The 26,765-nt window shown below is 39.5% G+C and overlaps 1 protein-coding gene across 2 annotated transcripts; it reads right to left on the bottom strand.

Moving 5' to 3' along the window:
- On the bottom strand, positions 1 to 23,013 carry LOC310717024 (fidgetin). Of its 2 annotated transcripts, XM_083524670.1 has the most exons (3): positions 22,431 to 23,013; positions 20,461 to 20,483; positions 1 to 3,725 (listed from the first exon to the last, which is right to left on the bottom strand). In XM_083524670.1, the coding sequence occupies exons 1-3, from the start codon at positions 22,436 to 22,438 to the stop codon at positions 2,515 to 2,517; spliced, it is 1,242 nt and encodes a 413-aa protein (XP_083380796.1). In that variant the 5' UTR covers positions 22,439 to 23,013; the 3' UTR covers positions 1 to 2,514. The 2 variants fall into 2 exon arrangements, with proteins under 2 accessions (XP_083380796.1, XP_083380797.1); XM_083524671.1 differs by lacking the exon at positions 20,461 to 20,483 and having other exon boundaries at positions 22,431 to 23,012.
- Between the last annotated feature and the right edge of the window lie 3,752 nt (positions 23,014 to 26,765).

The following is a 26,765-nucleotide window of genomic DNA, read 5'->3' as shown; positions in this document are numbered from 1 at the left end:
TTTTTGTAGCAACTTTGTATAATGTCTTTGTACATTCAGCGAAACAGCTCCGTTTGCACTACTTGCTTGGAGAGACATAAACGTGGCACTATTTTTAAGATATACACAAAGCCTTAACAAAACACTAGTGCACAAACCCTCAACACAACCATCTGAGGAACTGTACAACTTTACAAATTCTTTCCTGAGGATCTCTCCTGCTCAATTTCACACACACACACACACACAAACACACACACACACACACACACACACACACACACACACACACACACACACACACACACACACACACACACACAAACATTAGCTCTTACACACATACACAATCTGTGGAATATTGTAGGTCTTTGAATGGCTAGAAGACATCTTGTGTTTTGTGGCAAGTGTGAATCTGATTAATGAAATACACACACATATACACACCCACACACAGGGTAGTCCTGGAACTCTACAAGTTCAGAGCATGATCACAAATGCTTTAAGTTCAACTTAACATCTGGGAGACGCTGCAAGTTCAACCACATCTGGAATAACACACTGGATTTGATATCATTAATCCGTGGACAAACCCTTGACGTGACGATCAGAGGCACTGGACACATTTTGGGTCCTAAAACACTGGCGGAAATGATTGTAAAATTTGAATTCTGAAAATCGCAGTTGAAACTAGTTAAAGTGACGACACGGTGGGAAATCAAATGCAGACAATCTGCTTCTTTTCCTCTTCAGTTGTAAAATGGAGGAAATGTTGCTTACTTCTAGAAGACTTCGTCACCCACAATCCCTATTCTAAATCTATGCAAAATCAAGAAAACTAGACTAGATCTTTACCAGAATTTGGTATTTTTCCATTCAAGAGTTAAATTTTCTTATGCAAATACAAACCAGAGCTAGCTCAAAAACATGGCGGCTTGATGTGAGAGTGGCAAAAAAGGTGCAAAAGTACTTCTATTTGCTGTTTATCTTTTGAAAATGAACACCTGGACATAGAGAATGAAAAAACAATGTCAATTAAAGGTCGACCGATATAGGTTTTTCTGTTCCCCGAAGCCGATAATTAGAAATCAAGGCAGCTGATGGTTCGATATATGATGCCGATTTTGTTTTTGGCCACTATGTTTGACCAACTTTAATTTTTCCTTCCTTTATCTCATTAAATCGAACAGTTAAGTAATAAGAAGTGATACGGAACGACACAAGCCTCTCCAACAGTGCATTTGTTATCAAGTTTGGTACCCTAGTCTACATGTTGCCTAAACTACAGCTAGCTGAAGACTCTCTAACAATACAGTTATCAAAAAAGAAACTCACATTCTTGGACGCGGAATATAGACTACTGCCACCTGCTGGCATGTATTTAGCTACTAGCTGATGTGCTCGCATATTAATTTTATAAAAGCCAAAAATCGGCCGGCCATTCAATCGGTCGACCTTTAGTGACAAGCCAAAGGTACGCATGATTAACGGCAATCCAGTGTGTTGGTTCTTCTTCCATTCTGTGTAGCATTCTATATAAAAACATTATGTGTATCTGAAATCAATCAAAGTTTTAAATGAATCCGAACTAGTAACTCCAAAGTGTTCGCCCTTGTAAGAATTGGTGACAATCGTTTTTCCGTCTTGTGCAACTGTTGTAGGTTGGTTGATTTGTTTTCTGGTGGCTTTGTGGGCACATACACTGAAAATTGCCACTTGCTAGCGTGAACACAGAGTAAAGGTTAAAGGAAAACTTCCCCGATTTGCTGTTTTCTTTGGTTATTCCAATTCCATTTAGGCGCTTTAGTAATATGTAACATAGCATGATGAAACCTAAGTTCTTCATGTCTTATAAAGCTAGGCTTACAATTGAGCCTTGTCGATCTGGTGAACTATATTGGCGTTGACTTTCCGAATACATTTGGTGTAAGTGGGAAATTGGGCACATCAGATTTCTTGCCAAACTGTGCATTTAAGAAAGGAAAAAATGTCTGACAAAACTGACATGGAGAAGCTTCAAGCCTAATGATGGGTAATCCTGCCTTTGAGCTTCCATTGACACTACAGTATACTGTGTATTCATCACTCACACTTACATGGTACATTCATAAATCTTGTTCCTCAGGATCTAATCCAAATTCCTACTAATCAACATCGTTATGTTTGTCCGTTCATGTCTTTGTCCTCATAAGGAGCTCAGAGGAGCTCAGAGTTTCTTAAGGTACTGCATTTAGTGTCACACATCGTGCCTCCAGCCAGTGGTCCCTTATGCGTCCTTTATTCAGCACCTCCAAACAGAGCCCAGTTCTACGTCTTACTCAGTGCAGTCTCTCTGGACAGCCCATCGCAAGTACGAACTTTAAGCCAACATTTGTAAGTATGTGTAAGGAGTACACTTCCATGGATTGAACAACCTCCTATAGCTGTGCTCAAGTAATATACCCCACCAGAGCACCAGGGGGTGCCAGTGCACATCGTCAGAGCCAAAACACCAACACAAAAATCCCTTTGAATGCTCCTTCAGAGGGTGAAAGTTCAGCAGGGTGTGTGTGTGTCAAGGCAGAGGTGTGTGTGCAACGAGGCAGACGAGTACAGATTTGACGAAGTGGCTGAGCACGAAGTCGCTGCAAAGCACTGTCCAGATGCAGCGCTTCCTTGAGTGAGCGACTCAAGGTTACGGAGAGAGTCACTGGGATTGGTAGGTTTAAAGAGTAGAGTTGTGGCATCGCTCGCCTGCTCGTATCCGTTTCCCTTATGTCCCTCGTTTCCTCCTGCTGGCCTGTAGAGCGGACTGCTTGCTGAAGGACTGTCTGAATTAGAAGTACCACCAAAACTGAACTCCTCAAATGCTCTTATGTCACCAGGTCCAACTGAGTAATAGGGTTTGCCGAGGCTGTCCGAACTTGGGGAACCATTATCTGCAATGCTAGCGGGTAATGGAGCCAGACTGGGAGCTGGGTAAGAGTAGCCACTAATGCTGGATGCTGGTAAAGGTGTAGCTGGTGCAATGCTGGTTGAAAGACAGGCAGCAGAAGGGGATGGAGGACTATAGGGGTATCCAGTGCTTGGGTAACCATATGTCGGAAGGCTGGGTGAGGCGTTAGCTCCGTAAGTTGGCACTAAGTTGGGATGGGAGGCAACCGGGTGGAGAAGTGGTCCATTATAGGAACCCACAGAGTGCAAGTAAGGGGCACTATAGAGGGTGCTGCTGTACTCTTGTGCACTTGTTTGGCTACCACAGTTACTACTGGAGAAACTGGGCTCTGGCAAGCTACCCGCTCCGACACCGGGAGGGGTACCGACACTCGTGGGCATTTCCGAGACACTCAATGGTGCCTTAGGGACCAGTTCTGGGACACAACCCAGTGGTGGGTATACGCTCTCAAGCCAAGGCTCTGCCTCGAGTTTCCGCCCGCTAAGCAAAGGCGGCGCTCTGTTGACAACGCTAGGTCCATTCACACTGGCAGAAATGCTAGGGTCTGGGTATCCGACAAGTCCATTATCGCAGGGGAGGTCCAAAATGGTCGAGTAACGTTCCGCGTATCTTTTTAGCAGGTTGGAGGCGGTCAACGCCGAGATGTCATCGTTGGCCCAGGAATGGTGGTACGCGCCGGCCGAAGATAAACTGGTTAACCTTTGACCGCGGAAATGTTCAAACTTGCGTGCTGGTGAGCGTGTGGTGGATGTGATGTCATAATGCTGCTCTGCCCACTGCGGCTGCTCAGGGGCCCACTGCATTGTCACGCCTATGAGAGAGAAAGGAAAAACACACACGAGTGTTTACGTTTTTACATTTAAGCAGCACAGAAACTATGTAAAAAAAAATGTTTTAATTTAAATCCTACACAAAAATTATATATATATATTTTTTATTTATAAATAAATGTACAAATTGTAAATACTATAAGCTGCTTTGAGACAATGTCTGTTTTGAAAAGAGCTATAGAAATAAACTTGACTTGACTTTATTGAAAATAGTAATACGTTAATATGAATTTTTTTACCCAATATCACTAATAGATAAAGGAAACTCACAAACACACACACACACACATGGCGAGGAAGAAAAACAGTGTAGTGGATGATATCACTGAAGTTTGATACACAGATATGGCAGAAGGCTTCATCTCAAGTGGATCAAATGAAAGCTCTTTAATGTAATCAAGAAATCTCCTATTACACAAACACACACACACACACTCACACCCACGCATACATGCAAATACACACCAGAAGGGAACATCATATTTCAGCGTACTGTAATAATGAACAATCAATAACGTCGCTCTCTGCATTAGCAACTGTAGCCGATGACAGCTGTCCCCCCGGTCCCCAGAACATAATGTGTCTCAACCATTTTCTGCTTACACACACACACACACACACCCTAACATTGAATAAAAAGATTTTATATTGTGAATACAATGGGCTTTTATACGACTCACCATATGGGGGCGAGGGAAAGAGGGAGAGATCGAGTGCACAGAACAGATTTCCTTTTTTTCATCAAGCCATTTCGACCAATTATATCAGTCATGGGAGCGTTATTGGACCACACCATGGCACATAAAGGCCACGCACACGAACACACACATGTACACACAGAGCTACGAGTTATGTAGAAACCCAGACCCTGTGTGTACTGCACTATTTTGAGAAGTGTGCTCCATTTTGTCCGGGGGAAAAATACGACGCAGAGAAATCGTGTCCAAATGTTGTTTCACGGCAGACACAGAATCCCCACAATGCACTGGGCTGTTCGGAGATGACGGATGACCTATATACGGAGTAGGTTGTGCGGTTTCGGACACATCCAGGTTCTACCCGGCGGGAGAACAGAGACTGACCTACCCACATCCTCTACCGACACACACAGCATTTCCGGATGAAAATGAGATGTGTTTGTTGTGTAGTGCGCATTCTACTAGAGTTTCTTTTCATTATTAAAGCACTCTAGTATTCATGGTGCTGTCATTTCATCCCGCCATGGACAGGACAGTAATAGCAGCAGAGATACAACATGCATTTACATGTATATATTATTACAACAAATAATATACGTCATGTGTTTGTTATAGAAATAAGCTCAAGGATGAGAAAGATCTTATAACACATGTACACTATATGGACAAACATTAGGACACCTGACTTTTCCAGCCATGTGTGATTTTTTTCCCTGAATTGTTATCATACAATTGTATAGAAAGTCTTTGGATGCTGAACTTAACAAGACCTAAACCTGTTCCAGCATGACAATGCCCCTGTGCACAAAGCCAGCTCCATGAAGATATGCTTTACATGGGTTGAAAGATCATCTTCAATGTATCTCCAACCCTACTGAACACTTTTGAAGTGAATTTTTCACACTGACTGCACTTCACGCCTCCTCATCTCACCTTCAACACCCTTCAATATACTTGACTTGAATACATATATATCCCACACACATTGACACAACATATAGTAGAACATCTTCACAGAAGAGTGGAGGAACAGCAAATGGGAACTAAATCTGATCTTGGTCAGGTGTCCACAAACATTTGTCTATATAGTGTAATTCAAGATGTTTAGTGCTGGGAACCAGAGATGTTCCTTCATTATTACAAGTTTATAGCAAAAATGCAATTTTTTTTAATTTTTTAAGATATTGGCTCGAAGGGTTTTGAATTTAATTAAAATATTTTCCAATCATTTGTCAAATTTAATGGTTGAAATTCTTTATTTAGAAAAGTCTCACACACAACATTCTTTTTGCAACTTATTCTAATAACAAAGCACATTTGCATACTGAAAAATGATTGGCTGTAATAATTTATGACACAATAAATTTTTCGCCCAAAGTCTGGGATATACATTGAGTTTGAAAATCAACCGGTGTGCGTAATACATGGAATTTATTCAGTGTTTTCTTTTAAAAGGTGTTCTGATATACCAGTCCATTTGAAACTCAAACTAGCAGACTTTACTGAATAAATGTCCACAAACCTCCACAAAACCTAAAGGAACATCTTCATTTAAATGGTTCTGAATTCGATATATTTTTTTTTTTTTTTATATATAAATTATTTTTCTAATTTTTCTAAAAAATTCTAAAAATTTTTTATGCAACCAAATATCACACACAAACGTCTACCGCAAACTACCGTATTTTTCGGACTATAAGCCGCTACTTTTTTCCCACGTTTTGAACCCAGCGACTTAAACAACGAAGCGGCTTATTTATGAATTTTTCCTGGGTTTTTCCCGGATTCACAAACTTCAAGCCAAAAAACTGAGCGACATAACATTAGACCAATTAAATTTCCGAACGGAAACGAAAAAACGCACCTCACCTGTGTTCTGAGCTGCACGGCTTCGGGAGAAAAAAACGTTTTTTTAAACGCACGACGTGCCAAAAGATAAACTCCAGAGAGAAATAGTTGTGAAAGGAAGGAGGAAGACAGTGAACAATGACTTTCTTGGTCGGCTACTGTTTAGATACAAGCCGTTGTAACGCGTTGAGTCTGGGTGAAGGGAGAGCTCGCTAACTCCAGTTACAACAGAAATCATATAAGCACAGACAGGTTACTGGAAATTACGGTAATAACAAAGCATAAGTCTTTGTGTACAGTCTTTGTGCAAGCGTACTACAGAAGTTCTATGCATTTAAAACTGCATCAGTACCTGACTTTAATAACATCCTTATTAATGAATCAATCTCCACAACTCTCCACAAAATCTAGTGAAACATCTTCCCAGAAGAGTGGAGGTTCTTAGAACATGAAATGTGGACTAATGTGGAATGGGATGTTGAAAAAAGAAGCACATACATATTATTTTTGGAAGGAGTCTCCAATGCCCTCAAACACGATTTTAAGATAAATCTCAAAATGTGTTTTTAAAACAAAATGAAAAACTCAGTTTCCATTTTTCATGTTTGTTACTTCATTTAGAGGTCAAAACACTCTTTTTTTGTCAGTAAAATTACTTTTACAGCAGATAATAACGGACTTGATTGGAAGGAGCTGCATTTACATCCACTATCTACTGCAATCAAAAATAAGCCTGACTAATTACATTCGCTTCTATCAAGCCACTAATCCCTCTGATCGATACATACACACACACACACACACACACACACACACACACACACACACACACACACACACACACACACACACACACACACACAAACACACAAACGCGCGCACACACAACCCGAGGTCACGTTACACTCCCAAAGGAACTCTGTTCTAAATGAGACACTAGTGGTCAGATGTGTATTCACACTCACACGCTGAGATCATATTCAAAAGTTATAAATGTGAAAAGAAAGAGAGAAAAAGACAGGACTCCTCAGTAGTTTGATGAAAACACTTTTTTTTTTTCGTCCATGCTAAAAAAAAAAAACGAGAAGATAACAGTAATTAATTTTGCAAAACCTGTAAATGAGGCATGAAAGAAAGTGAAGGGCAGCAGTGGAGACGTAGAGTGTGAGAAACATCACGTCCACACAGGAGAGAGCGAGAGAGAACGATAGATAGATAGATAGATAGATAGATAGATAGATAGATAGATAGATAGATAGATAGATAGATAGATAGATAGATAGATAGATAGATAGATAGATAGATAGATAGATAGAGAGAGACAGTCAGGCAGAGAGAAAGAGAGAGAGAGAGAGAGAGAGAGAGAGAGAGAGAGAGAGAGAATGAGAGTTTTAAAATAAAGTCTCACTTTCAGAATAAAAAACTCCGAGGTATGAAGCACAAACAATATCCTCAAATAATGACTGAAAAATAATTCTATCATTTATGTGGCTTTGAGCCTAAATGCAAATCAGCCTTATACATTTACTAGCAACTGTTATCCCTGTATCACCGCAGACTAGCCGTGTATTAGCGAGGCTCAGCTTGACATAAACTAGATTTAGCTTGATATGAGTGGGAGACAGCCTTTTATTAGTGTGGACTAGCCATGTATTAGAGAGAGCTAGCCCTATATTAGCATGGCTTAGTTTTATTTTAGTCAGAGCTAGCCTGATATTATCAAGCTACATCTTTATTTAAGTCAGAGGTACCCCTCTATTAGCAAGATCTAGCTTTATTTTTTATTCAGAGCTAGCCTTATATTAGCTCGGTTCTGAAAAATTGTCGGACAGATAAAAGCTGTGAGGTGAAGATGTCAACAGGAAACCAAAATCCAAATGTCAAAACACTGAATAAACATAAACTCAGGTAACGACACACTTAATTTTCTATATGGCACTAAATGTATATTTACAACAAGTGATTTATGGCTGGTGATTTTTGACGGATGAAAAGTGACTGATGGCAGGTGATTAATGACAAGTGCTTTATGACAGGTGATTAACAGCAAGTAATTGAAGACGACAGATGACAAGAAAATAATGGCAGGTGATATATTTATCACGTGATCAATGGCAGGTGATTTATAACAAGTGATTGAAGACAGATGATTAATGGCAGGTGATTTATGACACGTGACAGACAGCAGGTGATTGATAACAAGTGAGTTATGTCAAGTGACAGGGGATTAATGGCAGGTGACTGATTACAGGTGATTGATGACGTGATTGATAACAAGTGATTAATGATAAGTCGACTAATGACAATTGAGTGGCAACAGGTGACTGATGACAGATGATAGGTGATTAATGACATGAGTCAGGTGATCGATGATAGGAAGCAAGCTTGATTCATGAATCAGGTGGCTGTGACAAAATTCATCTGTGTTAAGAAGTCTAGTCATGGGCGGCCATGTTTGTAGGCCACAATGCATTCTGGAATACTGAGTCGGAATTGCCTTGACCTGAGGTAAGCCTGATATTAGTGAGTGCTAGCTTTATATTTGAAGGTGTTAGCCTTGTATTAATCTGTGCTAGCTGTCTATCCTTATATTAATGTCGATTCACTTTATTATTAGAGCGTTCACTTTAGATAAGCTAGGTCTAATGTTATCATAGGGAGTGTTTTTAGAGAACTTGCCATAGGAGCGTGAGTGTTAGCCTTGTATTAGCCTTATCCTGAATAAAACCCTTGTCAAAAAAAACTACCATCGGAATATTTCCAGAACATTTTTTTAATTAGCTAATGTCTAATGTCAGTTTGTCGAAACGCGAGCCAGTGAGAGGAAGTGTGTACATAAGTTTTTGCTCCCCTGTACTGTCCCTTTAAGCAGTCATTCGTGGAATTTTCTGCTTGTTGCTGAAATTCGCTGCCGAGCCGAAGTTCTCAATCTCGAACTTTCTGTTCTACACAACAGCCGTGACAATCCCATTATCTCCAAACCTGCTGACCTAGGGTGTGTGTGTGTGTATGTGTGTGTATATATGTGTGTGTGTTGTGTGGGTGCAGAAGAGAATGCCTTTCAGTTGTTCCAATATAGCCCCTAACCTCCTGTCCTCTGGGGAAGGCTCATCTCTCTCTCTCTCTCTCTCTCTCTCTCTCTCTCTCTCTCTCTCTCTCTCTCTCTCTCTCTCTCTTTCACACACACACACACACACACACACACACACACACACACACACACACACACACACACACACACACACACACACCACCCCCATTTCCTGAAACAACGCTCCAGCTCCTCTAGAGGAACACATTTTATTATCCATTTTAAGAGCGAAGGAACTGAAAGTTATTTTTCGAGCTTGTTATTCTTTTAACTCACACGATTCAGTTTGTTTTACTCAGCTCAGGGGCACATAATATCATAAGCATTTAGTGTGTGTGTGTGTGTGTGTGTGTGTGTGTGTGTGTGTGTGTGTGAGTGAGTAGAAAAAGAAGAGAGAGAGAGAGAGAGAGAGAGAGAGAGAGAGAGAGAGAGAGAGAGACCGACCAGCCTCACATCAACAGACGGGCAGATTCTCTTCCCTGTAAAAAAATCTCTGGTTCCTATACCAGCAAAATCAATACTACACACACACACACACACACACACACACACACACACACACACACACACACACACACAGCCTGCTGAATCTATAAAATGCTTTTATTGAGTAATTAAACACCCATTACTGTCGCTGGCGGCGCAACGGTAAATCAGATAAAGCCTTTAACAGGAGGATCTGAACACATTACACACACACACACACACACACACACAGCACAAAGACATCAAACAATACTTAATCTTCTCGAACAGTGGAAATGCACACAAGAAGGACGAGCTCTCCTTTCCAAGGGTCACATCTGTATTACTTATCTTCTCGATTATCCTAACTAATATATATATATATATATATATATATATATATATATATATATATATATATATATATATATATATATATATATATATCTCCTTTTTTTTCTTTCTTTTTTTTTTCTTACAAGTGCATAAATAATAATTAAAAAAAAAGAAACGTGAGGTGGTCTTGTACCAAAACTGGAATCTTGGCTCAGATCAGTAAACAAAAAAAAAAAAAAAAAAAAACCCAAACACTAAAAGACAGCATTCAAGCTAAAAAAATCTCCCACAATTTTCTACATTCAATCTTAATAGCATTAAAGATAATACAATTTAAAAAATTATCTTCTCGCTGCCTGAAATTCGTTCTTCAAAATTCATCGTTACTTCCATATACAAACAAATTCATTCAACTGTTACAGAACAAATGTGTTGGGGTTTTTTTAGTTTCTTTTAAAAAAGCTAATAATTTTACTTATCCAGTGTCATTACAAGAACATATCAGCTTTACTCCAAAAAAGACTTCCTGTCTCGAATATGCCACGTCCTGCACACCTGACTAAAGTGAAACAATTCACTCAGGATTCCAGAAGCTGCAGGAAACTTCTATGTTACCGCGCTTTCACAAACACGTCTTTGTAGTGCAAAAAAGACAAGAACAAACACCATTAAATAATACCAGACTTTCTTTTCCTGTTGTGTCTGCAGGAAGTTACAGCTCTACCTCTGCCATGTTAATCTGTATTCTATTTAACTCTCCGTCCTAAGAGTTAAAGAGAGAACGCATGTCTGAACGAGTCACGAAAAGATGTGGTAAAACTTCCAGACGTTTTCTGACATTATGACAAACTGAGGCCCTACAGTGGGACATGGGGATCATGTTCGTACAGTCTGATAAGCAACAATCGCGAAAGGACTATAAAAAGCGCAAAGTGTGCGCCTGGGAGGAAAAACTTTCCTATGATTCTTCAGGCAACAGATTACACTAAAAACATTTGCCGAGCAAAATATCAAAGCATATTAATGTCGATTCATTTACTTGGGTCTGATTCGTTGCCATTTCCGGGTCAACGGTACTGGAAAGTGCTGTAGCGGAACCGAAATGATAATGTGAAATATGATTTCAACGTGATACTAAATTTCAATTTTAGACCAGAAATGAATGGTTAAAAACGAGCTGTTTCTGGTATAACGTGGTTTATAACATGGTGTATTACATATCACACATCGAATAGTAGCTAATAATCTTTCTAGAGTCTTTTGCTGATAAAGTGTCATCGAAACAATACACAGAAATCTGAGCAGCTCAGTTCGGTATCGTTCCATCCGAGCACCCACAAAACGACAAAAGTGCTTTTGAACGAGAACTTTTACAAGCCTACATATGCATTCAGTGGATTGCATTGTGTGTGTGTGTGTGTGTGTGTGTGTGAGAGAGAATAAAAGCTGGCGTGAACAGTCTCCCTGTTGTAAAGGGTTTTGTCAGAACTGCCGAGTGGCCAACCCTTTAATTCTGCTTTAATATGAATGAGCCATTGAGGGAGTCAGTGCCCTCTCTCCGTGAGAGAAAGAGAAAAAAGGGAACGTTACGGAGTAGAGAGCAAGTGTCACGTCGCACGTGATGGAAAACACTTGCTATCGCTAGGCGATGATACGTTCCTGTGTCAGAATAACCACCTGAGCTCCGAACGTCGTTACATTTTTACCACAGGTTTTTCTTTATATGAAATCGTTTATTTAGTGCCATGTTTTCCCAACACCACAGTGCTGTTGGATTCCCGATTCCGATAGTTTTGTAGGCGAATCATGGATTTAAATAAAATCGCTTGTTCGAATGCATAGAATTTCTGTAGCACGTTTACACGAGGACTTGTAGACTAAATTCGTCAACACAAGTCGAAGGAAAACACTGAATAAATATCATCGAATACGCCAACCGGTGGATTTTCAAACCCAAAATATATTCCAGACTTTAGATGAAAGAGTTATTGTGTCATAAAATATTACAGCCAATCATTTTTCAGTATGCAAATGTACGTTGTTATTAGAGAGTTACTATTATAATGTAATGTGTATATATTATATTATAGAAAAACTATTAAAACATTAATGTTTACAATTAATTTGACAAAAATTTTTAAATATTAAATTCACAACCATTTAAAACAATATTTTAATATTAATACACAATTTGGGCATTTTTGTTACTTGTGATTTTAAAGGAACATCTCTGACACTAAAAATCTACATAGTACACTACATTTTGAGATGTTAAAAAAAAAGATTTTTGGACAACTGACCATGATTGGTGTTTTCTGATCATCCCATTTCAATTCAATCCCTATTTGTTGTTCTAATATCCTCCACTTATCTGGGAAGGTGCTTTACTAGAGTGGAGATTCTTTCAGCCACAAGAGTGAAAGTCAGGTGCTGATGTAGGTGAGAAGGTGAGGAGGCCTGGGATGTAGTCAGTGTTCCAAATTATTCCAAAGGTGTTCAATAGGATTGGAGCTCTATAGCAGGAGATCTTCCACTAAATCCAACCCATGGAAAGCAGATTTTCATGGAGCTGCCTTTGAGCCGGCACAGGGTATTGTCATGCTGGAACAGGTTTGGGTCTCCAAAGTTCAAAGGAAGGGGAAACAATTTTCTTCTACAGCATCCAAAGACTTTCAATACAATTGTGTGCCTCCAAAGTTTGGTAACAATTTAGGAAAGAAGCACATCTTCTTCTTCTTCTTCTTCTTCTTCTTTCAGCTTCTCCCATTAGGAAAAAAGCACATAAGGGTGGGCAAGTCAGGGGTACCAATATTTTGTCCACATAGTCTACTATTTCCTTGTTTTTTTCATTTTGTTCTGAGGGTAAAATGACAGAGCTAAAACATCATTCTTTTCATTTTTAGAATATTGTGGAGTGGAAGGTCAGTCAGCAAATGTTACAGATTTATTGGTTATTTCTAAAGGTTATTATTAAGATTTAGACTTTACATTAGTGAAGTTATGATTATTTGCTAACAGAAGAGCACTTGTTATGATTGGCTATTTTTTGGAAGAAGTAGCTCAGTGGTTAAGATGTAGGATTTACGATCGGAAGGTTGTGACTTCAAATCCCACTGCCATTGTTGGGCCCTTAAACAAGGCTCTTAACCCCTTAGCTACTCAGTTGTATAAATGTATAAACTGTAAATCTCTCTGGATAAAGGCATCTGCCCAATGATGTAAATATAAATCTGTGGTTGCGGAGCTAAGAGACAAAACTGCCCATGCTGTCTCGGTGGGTGGGGCATAGAACCTCTTCCCTGGTGTCCATAAGGTCATGTTTGCGCTTTTCTCTGAGTGTGATCCACAACCCTGTGATGTGCGAGCAGGTCAAGTTTCGCATTGCCTGGTTTGTAGAGATGATGGGAAAGTTCTGGCTGGTGGCTGGGAATTTGCAAGTGATCGAATTGGGGAGAAAATGAGAAAGATATTAAAATTCACACTAGAAAGTAAATAAACACTGTCAACTTGAATCTGATGGGCATTTTTAAAGCTGCAAAATGCACAAACATGATCGAGAAATGCGGTTTAGGTTCTGTATGTGGTAGATTACAGGATAAAAAAAAAACCCTTCAATAACACGTGTAAACACGATTTGCTTCGGGAATAGTTTCCATTTCCGCGTCTCATTTCGTTCGGCCGCGCGACACTGCCGAATTTTATATTGCAGCTCTAAATACGCTTCAATCCAATTAAATCCGAGAAAAAACAATTCCGCGCAAACGCATTTACTAATAAACTCGAGGTAAGAAGAAAGGCCCACTCTTTTCCGCTGGATGCCTCCCCCCCCCCCCCCCCCCCCCGCACCTTCTCCATGTCACCCCTCCTTCTCCAGAACACACATTATTCAGAATCTGTCTGAAATACGCAGTCGGGGCTTAAATCACTTTCTGGGCTCTTTAATCGAGAGACGAGCGCCTCGCATGCCGATGACCAATTGGGCTCTGAGCGCCATTTCGCTTGCTTAATTAGAAGAGTGGCATGTTAATTTACGGGCACAAAGGGGAGAACACGGCGGGGGGCGTGAGGATTGGACGGCTGTAGCCTGCCGGGGACACGCGCCTTTAATAGGTCGTTAGCATGTTAAACGTCTCAATCAGGACTGGCAGTCGTGTGCTCATATATTCCAGAGACGGGGGATTAAAAAGAATGGAGGGGGGGTATAATATTATAGCCTGAATAGGTATTTGTATAAAAGTGTGCAGAATCTAAATCACGGATCACATGGACATGGTTTGGCTGATATTCGGTAGGATTTTATTTATGTGGAAGTGACGGGCGGAAGAAATTCGAATAAACACTCCCTCACATTACGGCTCACATTATGACAAACGTATTTAATTCCACACATTGTTACGTCAGTTACGCTGCATTTCTTTAAAGGAAACCATAATCCTGAGAATGAGGCTACGTTCATACTAATCCAGATAAACACCATTATCAAACGTATCCACTTCGAAATGGGTTTTCAAAACGCTATGTTTTCGTTGACTGAACACGCCGTCGGAGTCGGAACAGGAGGCCAAAAACGGAGAGAAAAATATGCGTTTGCAAACAAAAACATATTGGTGTGGACATGGCCTGAGTGATGTCACAGTCGTGTGGTGTCGCGTCATAAAATATAAAAGCCAATCATGTTCAAATATGCAAATTTCTCTCTTTTTTTTTTTTTTTTTTGCATATTATGCATATTGATATTCTGATTTGGCATCTTTTAATTTTTCACAGAACTGCTTTAAACATTAATTTCTCATTTTCATATATTCGTTTTCTGTATTATAAGAAAAAATTGGAGTGTCTTTAAGAATTTACACGTGAGAGGCAGGTTGTTCAATGTGCAGAAGTTTGTACGCCTTTAGTTTTTTTTTTTGAAAAAAATTTACCTTTCAAAATTTTCACCTTTAAAATGTTTTTCTTGTAATAAAACGAAATCAAGACAAATCCAAATAAACAGAAAAGCACAGAGCAATTAGCTGTTTCGAGGATACAAAAGAAACACAAATTTATGCATCTAAATCAATGATGTTGATTTAAAAATCAGTCTCCTGTCTGTATAAAGTCAAATTTCCTGTTTTCCTCTATTTGTTCTATGGACGTGCAAAAGATCTACGTGCATATGACTGTATAAATTACAAACCCATTACAGAAAATCGGATATTTTACAGACTTTCCAGACATCATATAAATATATATATTGTTTATGACCCAAAAATATGCATTTGGGAGTTGAGCGGTTCTTTTGGTCACTTCCATTACACACAGGAAGTCCAGAGAGAATGTCGGAAAAACACTCCAATGTTCCCTGAATTATGCATACGGTGATAAATATAGGTGTATATTTCAGCGAATAGGCTGAGAGGAGAGGAAAAAAGTGTCTCATGATTCTAACAGAGGAAGAGAGGTGGAGAAAAGAGGAGGAACGATAGGAAAAACGAATAGCTGAAAATGCACAAAGAGATGGGAGGAGGAGGAGGAGGAGGAGGTGGAGGAAAAAGAGATTTTGAGAGATGGAGGGATGGAGTGAGGGCGTGAGGGAGAAAATGACACGGGACACATGGCGTGTCCTGAATCACTAAACCGATTCTGTTCTTCTCTCCATTATCGAAGGATTTCATAAAAGTGACCACTTATCATTCATAGCTGCCCACAACGTATACACACACACACACACACACACACACACACACACACACACACCATGTGTCTAGAAAGAACAAGGTATCTTTATACACCAAAATGTATGTGCTTCATGAGTGATCTTATCTAAGGTTTATACGGGACAAAAGTGTGTGGACACCTAACCATAAGATTGTCATGTGCTTCTTTTTGAAGATTCCCATTCCACAATTCATCCCAGGTGTTCAACAGGGTTTGAGTTCTACAGCAGAAGATTTTTCACTCCAAACCATGTAAAGCAGATCTTCTCGCTGGCTTTGTGCGCAGGATCATTGTCATGCTGGAACAGGTTCGGGTTTGTAGTTTGTAGTGAAGGTAAAATTTCATGCTATCGCTTTTTGTGGCAGTTACTAAGAATTAAGGGTGTGATGATCCACTTTTTTCATGTTTTAGTTGGATTTATGATACTGGCAACACATTTTTAGAATATTGTGAACAAAAATTTAAAGACAAGATATGATTTTTTGTTTAGTTAAAAATCAAGTCTAGTTAAAAATCTTTTAAAAGCACCATTTCATACTTTTGCAATTAAAATATTCTAAAATGTGGCTATATCTATATCTATATTTTAGAAAAAAGTATATAAAAATTCTATTATAAATAAAATGAAATGTATGAAAAAACCACAGTGTGGACGTGGGACTGAAAAATGAGCTCAAAAGCAAAAACAGAGCTCCAAGATCGGTTAAACTGACCGCTTTCTGTGGCCTTTCCGTGGTGTTGTTCGAAAGCCGCGAAAGAGTTTTTCATCCTTGTGAATATTTTTGTGTAGCTATAGAACTAATCATTGTAATCCAGAGTGGTCATCGTCTTTACAAGCGAGAGAGATTGTCAACGGACGAGAACGCGATCACATGAACGGCGTTCCCACAGCATGGGGATCCATGTCAAGATCCTCAATCAGACGCCCTGTGAAGCTGTTTTTTCCCTCGTAAATGTATTTGTATCAGCATGTCGCACTGTATTCCTGCGTTCAAAACAGATTTCAAATCCGATCAAAACACTTCAGGAGGTCTCGGATTGCGTCTAAACGCATTCGTCTGGTATCGTGGTCCTGATTTGATCCACATTCACACGTGTATTCGCTTCAAATGAACACATAACGCATGACAAACACTCGCATGTTTTGCTTCTTGTGTTAAAAATACAATTTCGCGACGCTTTTTTTTTCTGAAAGGCATTCAGTGGCCCATGAGTGGTGCGTTTTTTTTTAAGCTGTCAGAAGTGGCCTGAAGAAACAGATACATTTACACATGTATAAGACTCCATTTACACCTGGACACCTCATGCATTTTGAGCATCAGGATTATATCCGGACAGGGTTTCCCGTGGGAATGCAGATGGAAATGCACCCAGCACTTTTTTAACAAAAAGTATTTTAAACCTGATCGTCAGGGCGAACATCTAAAATCGTTTCTAATACACACAAATACACACACGTGTGTTCAGTATCACAATTTATACCACGTTTAACTGAGAATGCATTTTCTTAGTTAAAGAGGCGTGTCCTGAGAGTCACATAGAATACAGATTAACATGGCAGAGGTAGAGCTGTAACTTCCTGCAGACACAACAGGAAAAGAACGTCTGGGTTTATTTCATCTTTTTTTTATATACTATTCTATTTTTATTATGTTTTTAGAAATGAATTTATTAGAGGGACAGCGCATGTAGGACGTTTTGGGGACAAAGTAAGAAAAGCCCGATTGAGATGGTTTGGACATGTGCAGAGGAGGGACATGGGGTATAGCAGGAGGAAGTTTATGGATGTGGTGAGGGAAGACATGCAGGTAGTTGGGTTGAAAGAGGCAGATGTAGAGGACAGGGGGGTATGGAGACGGGGGAGTTTTTTTTCCGAAAGGTGATGCTCATTTTGCAATAATGGAAGGAGTCTCCAGTTTAAGTGCTTTGAAAAAAAAATAATTACAAAGAAACATGGCAGAACTGCTTTTTCGTCTTGAAAAAGAAAGAACGAGAGGATTGTTTGCAGCTGCTGAAATGTACGTCATCGCAGCTCCACTGTGGTACAAACGGAATAAAACACTTCGGGAAGTGGCGTCAATGGCGTTTCGCATCTGGTCGAGTCGGATCGCATGTTTTTTGTGGGGTTTTTTTTCGTTACACATTGTATAACCGATCATCATGCCCAAACATATCCCACGCCAATCTTTTCATTTCGCTTTTCCCAGAGTCCGTGTAAATGTCGAGGTTTTTCTGCTGTCTCGCTGCCATAATGAACCAGTGCTGGAAGGATTTGCAATTTGCCCGCAACACCATCTGCGAGACTCCAACCCCACGCTCACAGCTAAACACGACCGAGCAAAGCAATCTGCTCTGCATATATCACACACACACACTCAGAGGAAAGAGAGATGGAGAAGGGAAAAAAAACGAGAGGAAGATTTGAAAAGGAGTCAAAAAGGTTTGGAGCCATGTAAAACGAATTTTCACACACGTTCTCGGTGCGCGTGAATCGTTGTATAATTAAAAGCCGTGCTCAGACAGCTAGCCGGATGCTCGTTTCCGGCTAGACAGAATAAACCGATCGGACTCGCGCTCGGTCGGTTACTAGATTTTGATGCAAAAAAAAAAAAGAGTTCTCACAAAGCACGAGCAAGCGCATGAACTTCTCCTGTCACACTTCGGGAACTTTTTCTCTTTTACACGTCGAGGATCATTTTGTGCAAACCTGATTTACATATTCTCAACTTTTCATTTACAAATGTGTGGACTTTCCTTTTTTTTTTTTTGTTCTTCTCGCACATTTGCACCTTGCACTTTTTTCCTTTCTATTTTTTCCCCCTCGATTTTAACGCAAGTGCTTACATTTCTGACTCTTTAGAAAAGGCAAGGAGAGGAAGAAGAGGACATTGCAAAAGAAAGGAGAGAAAGAAAGGAGAGAGAGAAAGGAGAGAAAGGCTCACAGTATATAAGTCAAACATTATCGCAACATTGCGATATCTGTCTGTATGTGTCTATCTATCTATCTATCTATCTATCTATCTATCTATCTATCTATCTATCTATCTATCTATCTATCTATCTATCTATCTATCTATCTATCTATCTATCTATCTATGTCTGTCTGTCTGTCTGTCTGTCTGTCTATCTGTCTGTCTGTCTGTCTGTCTGTCTGTCTGTCTGTCTGTAGCTCAATAAATAGATACCTGCACTCATGCATATATATATATATATATAACATAATAAACATAAATATTGTAAAGTAATAATGAAAAGAGTGATACAAATCTGGCGATGAGTTACAGATTGCACCATCAAGGTTTACCTTCACCCCAGACATTTTGTCAAAGAAATATTTATAATTTTTAAAACAAATTAAGACGAAAGTAATGGCACCCCATACACACGTTAAATGATAGCGAGTGTCTATGGTGCACTGATGCGCTGCAGTGGCTGAGCTGCATTACTGCATTGCACTCTTGAGCCATGTAGTTGTCATTTAGTCTTTTTCAACTGTCGCCTTTTATGGACGTTGTGGGCGTGGCTAAAATGTTAAACGTGTCCTGAAGCTGGTGCTCTGTTATTTAAGGCGGACTGGCATCAATCAACACGAGTGAATGCGAAGAAAATCAGCGTAACTCACAAATCCTAGGGTTTGAAGGCTAAAAAGGTTTAAAGCAGCATTTATACGAAAACACAGATCAATTCTGGTGTACGATATGAAGTGAAATATCAAATCCCTGACAGCTCGGCATTCATTCATACCGTGTACTTTGAAATGTATTCAAGTTTTGGAGAAAAACATGAAAAAGAGAGAGATTGAAATATTGGAGAATCGCATGTTATCATCTCGGTCCAAATTACTAAGAGCGTGTCTCCAGCGCGAGACAACTGTGAGCTCCACAATGCCGTCCTCGAGCTCCTTTTTTTTATTTATTTTTTTTATTACGCCTGGTGCGAACGCACGGGGATATTGCGCGACATGATTGTGTTCGGTAACCTCCCATCATCAACTCTCTTCCTCCCTCCAGAAAAAATGCTATCATAGCACCGAAAATCAATCTGCCACACAAACAGCGGCTATGAATAAAATATTCCGGAGAACAAGAGAACGGAGATTGGACGGGAGAGAGAGAGAGAGAGAGAGAGAGGAGAGAGAGAGAGAGAGAGAGAGAGAGAGAAAACTCTCAAGCATGAGAAAGTGAGTGAGTGCATGGGGGGAAAAAAAACCTCGGCAGGTAAAGTCCTCATGCGTCCGTGATGGGATTCTCTCATGGCATAAATGTTTTGTACATATAAAGCCATACACACACACACACACACACACACACACACACACACACACACACACACACACACACACACACACACACACACACACACACACAACTTTGAACCTCACATGCTCAATTGCAATGCAAAACTAACTCCACTGCATTTAGATCAGAAGTGTAATCATGAAATGAAGCATTTTTTTTTGTTGACAACGTTTGAGGGTGGAAATGTAGAAACGTGTGGGCAGTGGGAGGAAAAAAGAAAAATAGATAAACAGAGGAACAAAAATATGAAATGACAAGATAAGAAAGGAAAAAACACACCTACCATATACACTGCTCATCATGTCGCTAGGGTAGAAGAGATGATGGAAGGAGAGAGAGAGGGGGAGAGAGAGAGAGAGAGAGAGAGAAGAGAGAGAGAGAGAGAGAGAGAGAGAGAGAGAGAGAGAGAGAGAGAGAGAGAGAGAGAGAGAAAGAGAAAGAGAGAAAGGGGGGAGACAGGAAATCAGAGATCAGACCATTTTTAAGTTGGGAAGAAAGTAAAGCAGGACAGACGGGCACTCATTAACCTCTGTGTAAAATGAAACAAGGGGGGAAGAGAGGGTGAGAGAAGAGAGAGAGAGAGAGAGAGAGAGAGAGAGAGAGAGAGAGAGAGAGAGACAGACTGAGAGAGGAAGAGAGAGAGAGAGAGAGAGAGAGAGAGAGAGAGGAAGGAAGAGAAAGAGAAAAGAGAGAGAGAGGGAGAGAGAGAGAGAGAGAGGGGAAGAGAGAGAGAGGAAGAGAGACAGAGAGACAGAGAGAGAGAGAGAGAGAGAGAGTGAGGGAGGAAGAGAGAGAGAGAGAGGGAGAGAGGAAGAGAGAGACTGAGAGAGAGAGAGAGAGAGAGAGACAGAGAGGAAGAGAGAGAGAGAGAGAGAGAGAGAGAGAGAGAGAGAGAGAAAGAGGGAGGAAGAGAGAGAGAGAGAGAGAGAGAGAGAGAAAGAGGGAGGAGAGAGAGAGAGAGAGAGAGAGAGAGAGAGAGAGAGAGAGAGAAAGAGGGAGGAAGAGAGAGAGAGAGAGAGAGAGAGAGAGAGAGAGACACACACACACGAGAGAGAGAGAGAGAGAGAGAGAGAGAGAGAGAGAGAGAGAGAGAGAGAGAGAGAGAGAGGAGCATTTTTTGTAGCTTTTTTGTTCTCCTGTTGCACAAACCTATTTATAACAAAACCAAAAAGTTGCCCACTCCAAACTCATCCCCTCGTTTTGTTCTCCCCTCATTTCAATAGGTTTCTGTGTGATACTTAAAATGTACAATGGAAAGCCGTTACTGTAACCTGGAGCTGCTTCCGCTCACTCTCCATGCATTAAAGCTGCCATAAGCAACCTTGAAGATCGAGATCTCGCCTGTTTGTTTGTGAATTAATGCCCGAGGAAACCCGGATACAGTTTTATTATATGATCTGCTGTAAAAATCTTTTCCAAGTGAAAATGATAAAACCGTTCGCAAGCACAGGTTCAGTCGTGAACTTTTTTTGGGTCACAAGATGATCATCAAGGGTGCTTCCATAGGTTCCTTGTAGAAATCTGTGGTTATTAAGGTGTAATTGTGTATCTTAAATTGTTGCATAAGGTGATCAGATAGATAGATAGATAGATAGATAGATAGATAGATAGATAGATAGATAGATAGATAGATAGATAGATAGATAGATAGATAGATAGATAGATAGATAGATAGATGCTGAAGACACAAAAGGCACCTTTATTTCTAAAGAGGTAATAAACAAACCCGACATGGTGAAGTGCTGCGTTTCTCCATTAAAACCATTAGATCCTGGTGAGAAAATGTTTTCTGGAGGTCACACACTGATCATTTAGATAAGGAGCTGATGATTATATTTTAATTTATATTTATTTAATTATATTTCAGGCTCGATTGTGGTTTCCTGTGTCGGTCGGTGGTGTGTGTTGACCGCAGAACAGGACACCAGACTATTCAAATGAACATTAGAGAAAAAAAAGAAAAGAAATCCGACTTTGTTTGACGAACTCCCGAACATTAGCGATTAGATGAACGGAACCGCCTTTGTGTGTTTGTGTGTGTGTGTGTGTGTGTGTGTGTGTGTGTGTGTGTGTGTCGGATCTCATGGCGGATCGGATCTCCAGTGTCCGCTCTTGTCCGCGCGAGCGGCGCCGCTGTCCGTGCGCTGTCATGGCCCCTTTCTCCCTCCGACACACACACACACACACACACACACACACACGAAACGGACACAATAAGCTCCAGATGTATCATCTAAAACACTAAACTCTTACCTGTTCATATGCGGTCACGCTGTTACGCGCTTTTCTTTTTTCCTTTTCTTTTTTGTTTTTTTTCTATTTTTTGGCGACCGTCGGTGCTCGTCGGGAAGCGCGCAGGACTTCCGCTCCGACCAGTCCCAGTCTCAGACGCTGGTGTTCTGGAGCCGCTCCAAGTTATTGCGGGTGAGACTGACCACCACCACCACCACCACCACCACCGACACTGCCATGTTGGAATTCCGGCTCTTCCGAGCGGCTGCTGAAAAGGAAAGCAGCGAGGCGCGCATTGCGCATGCGCTTCTGCCGGACAGGCCAACTCGTGTCCGAGATGGCTCTTGAGGCTGATCGGATTTCTTGCTCGATGCATCCCTAGGCGAGTCCTCGAGGCTGTCATTTCATCATCACCATCATCACCACCACCCTCATCATCATCCACATCATCATCATCACCAATTCCAGATGTTTTGTATTTCATCATTAGGAGGAAAAATGTTTTTATTATAGGCTTTATTTTTTTTTATTGTAAGCTCTTAACGTGTTCCTTTATCTACTGTATATCATTAATAAATGTATAAACTGCTTTATTTCTTCAAGGTTTTAGGAGCCCAAATAAATCATTAGTACCACATCTGTATCAAACCCTCAACATGCCTTTAGTTCTTTATCTAGATTTATTTTAATTTCATTAAAAATAAAACATCTTTGATATGATGATTTACTTAGTAATGGAACAAGTATATAGTCACCTCTTTATATTTACAAAAATGTGATCATATACTGACCTAAAAAAGGTTGTTACTGTTACGGCAAATGATGAAATATTCCTAGTGGATGTTGTACAGGATATTCATGATTATGAATATAAATTTGAGAATATTTTCTCTAATAAAAAAAAATTTGCACTGATTAATAGAGTATAAAGTTTCCGGCATTTAAGATGCAGTCGGTAAAGTTTAAAGGTTTCCATAGTAATTAATATGTGAAAATGTGTACATGCGCAAATGTATGTTACCATCATCTAATAGTTTATACTTATATTTCAATATTGATGTTTTATATATATATATATATATATATATATATATATATATATATATATATATATATATATATATATATATATATATTATATAGAAGGTTGTCAGCATTAAAAAGGCAGTTTCTAAAGTTTAAAGGTGTTTTTTTTCCCCAGACAAATAAATATGTCACGTTTGCCTTTACATTAATACATTTTCACATAGTGACAACCGATAGCTTCATCTATATATATATATACAGTGGGTACGGAAAGTATTCAGACCCCCTTAAATTTTTCACTTTTTGTTATATTGCAGCCATTTGCTAAAATCATTTAAGTTCATTCTTCTTCCTCATGAATGTACACATAGCACCCCATACTGACAGAAAAACACAGAATTGTTGACCTTTTTGCAGATTTATTAAAAAAGAAAAACTGAAATATCACATGGTCCTAAGTATTCAGACCCTTTGCTGTGACACTCATATATTTAACTCAGGTGCTCTCCATTTCTTCTGATCATCCTTGAGATGGTTCTACACCTTCATTTGAGTCCAGAAATTTTTGATTATACTGATTGGACTTGATTAGGAAAGCCACACACCTGTTTATATAAGACCTTACAGATCACAATGCATGTCAGAGCAAATGAGAATCATTAAGGTCAAAGGAACTGCCTGAAGAGCTCAGAGACAGAATTGTGGCAAGGCACAGATCTGGCCAAGGTTCCAAAAAAATTTTTGCTGCATTTAAGGTTCCTAAGAGCACAGTGGCCTCCATAATCCTCAAATGGAAGACGTTTGGGACGACCAGAACCATTCCTAGAGCTGGCCGACCGGCCAAACTGAGCTATCGGGGGAGAAGAGCCTTGGTGAGAGAGGTAAAGAAGAACCCAAAGATCACTGTGGCTGAGCTCCAGAGATGCAGTCGGGAGATGGGAGAAAGTTGTAGAAAGTCAACCATCACTGCAGCCCTCCACCAGTCGGGGCTTTATGGCAGAGTGGCCCGACGGAAGCCTCTCCTCAGTGTAAGACACATGAAAGCCCGCATGGAGTTCTCCAAGATGGTGAGAAATAAGATTCTCTGGTCTGATGAGACCAAGATAGAACTTTTTGGCCTTAATTCTAAGCGGTATGTGTGGAGAAAACCAGGCACTGCTCATCACCTGTCCAGTACAGTCTCAACAATGAAGCATGGTGGTGGCAGCATCATGCTGTAGGGGTGTTTTTCAGCTGCAGGGACAGGACGACTGGTTGCAATCAAGGGAAAGATGAATGCGGCCAAGCACAGGGATATCCTGGACGAAAACCTTCTCCAGAGTGCTTTGGACCTCAGACTGGGCTGAAGGTTTACCTTCCAACAAGACAATGACCCTAAGCACACAGCTAAAATAACGATGGAGTGGCTTCCCAACAACTCCGTGACTGTTCTTGAATGGCCCAGCCAGAGCCCTGACTTAAACCCAATTGAGCATCTCTGGAGAGACCTAAAAATAGCTGTCCACCAACGTTTACCGTCCAACCTGACAGAACTGGAGAGGATCTGCAAGGAGGAATGGCAGAGGATCCCCAAATCCAGGTGTGAAAGACTTGTTGCATCTTTCCCAAAAAGACTCCTGGCTGTATTAGATCAAAAGGGGGCTTCTACTAAATACTGAGCAAAGGGTCTGAATACTTAGGACCATGTGATATTTCAGTTTTTCTTTTTTAATAAATCTGCAACAGTGTCAACAATGTTTTTCGGTCAATATAGGGTGCTATGTGTACATTAATGAGGAAAATAAATGAACTTAAATGATTTTAGCAAATGGCTGCAAAATAAAAAAGAGTGAAAAATTTAAGGGGGTCTAAATACTTTCCGTACCCACTGTATATATATATATATATATATATATATATATATATAAAATTAAAGTATACTGACCTAAAATAGACTGTTACTGTTAATAGTTCATGGTGGATGTTATATAGAATCTGCAGAAACATAAACCTTCTTCTAAAATATTTCAAGTCAAACTAAACTATATTTATCTGTTTACAAAACAAACTGACCAATAATCATCTAATACACTGTTTAATAGCGTGTAAGGTTACAAACGTTAAAGATGCTGTTGGCGAAGTTTAAAGTCGGGTCCATACTAATAAATATGTGAAAATATCATATTCGCCTTTACAATAATCAGATATCAGTGTACCTGCACAAATTTCTTCTTCCTAACAGCCTCATCTTTAACTTCAACATATACTGACTTCAAATAGACTCTTACTGCTAAAAGAACCTTCAAATAGACTCTTACTGTTACGGCTAATGATTCAATATTTCAGAATGGTTTTATATAGAATATACAGGAAGAAATACATACTATCGGCTACTTCTACAGTTTTAGAAATATTTAATTAAATCAAAATATAGATATAAATAACTCGTAACTCAAATAACTCCACACATTGTGGAAAACGATATATGAATCGTATGTAAATCAGATTTTTATACATGTTTATTAGACTGCGATAATAATAATAATAATAAATAAAAAATTATATAAAATAATAAAAATAAAAATGATATATATATATATATATATATATATATATATATATATATATATATATATATATATATATATATATATATAGAATTTTTTTCCCCCAGTCTAATAAACATGTATAAAAATCTGATTTACATATGATTCATTTATCGTTTTCCACAATGTGTCAATCAGTTTCAAGCTTCTGCTTACAGATTTCTGGTCCTGACATGAGTCCTGCCTACTGCTGGAACAAAAAGTTGAATATCTTGTGAAAGTAAATGAGCATAAAAGGAGTGAATGTTTGGTTTAGTGGGAAGGTGAAGGGTTCTAAATGATTTCATATAATTGCTATACATCTTGTTTCTAATTCAGGAAGCAACTCAAATCTGCTCAAATATTTGAAAATCGTGTTATAAGGAGCACAAAGTCATGAGTCCAAAACTAATGATGCATTTGATATGAATAATAAAGCATCATGAATTGTAGAGAACATAAAAAAAATAAAAAAAAACAGCTCTGGTTAATGAATCTTGGTGATTTTATTTGAGATTTCATTCGATTTTGTTTCCACACCGTGATCTTCAGTAACAACACGTGATGTTAAATACAGGCCTATACTTTAGTGCAGGTTTGTACAGAACAGGCGATTTGAGCATTGTGTGATGTGAAAGGAGTCTTAAATGATAATCATAATCTCTAGTCTCACACACACACACACACACACACACACACACACACACACACACACACACACACACACACACACACACACACACAGAGAAAAGCTAAATGAAATGTG

This window comes from Silurus aristotelis (assembly GCF_946808225.1).
Source record: "Silurus aristotelis genome assembly, chromosome: 2".
Classification (NCBI taxonomy): domain Eukaryota; kingdom Metazoa; phylum Chordata; class Actinopteri; order Siluriformes; family Siluridae; genus Silurus; species Silurus aristotelis.
This window is presented reverse-complemented; position numbering and strand designations above follow the sequence as displayed.

What these genes read in the sequence shown, in the direction of transcription:
- LOC310717024 (XM_083524670.1), bottom strand. An exon ending in CATGATGAGCAGTGTATATG is followed by an intron (nt 3,726 to 20,460) that starts GTAGGTGTGTTT and finishes TCTCTCTCATAG; the next exon opens with GCGTGACAATGCAGTGGGCC.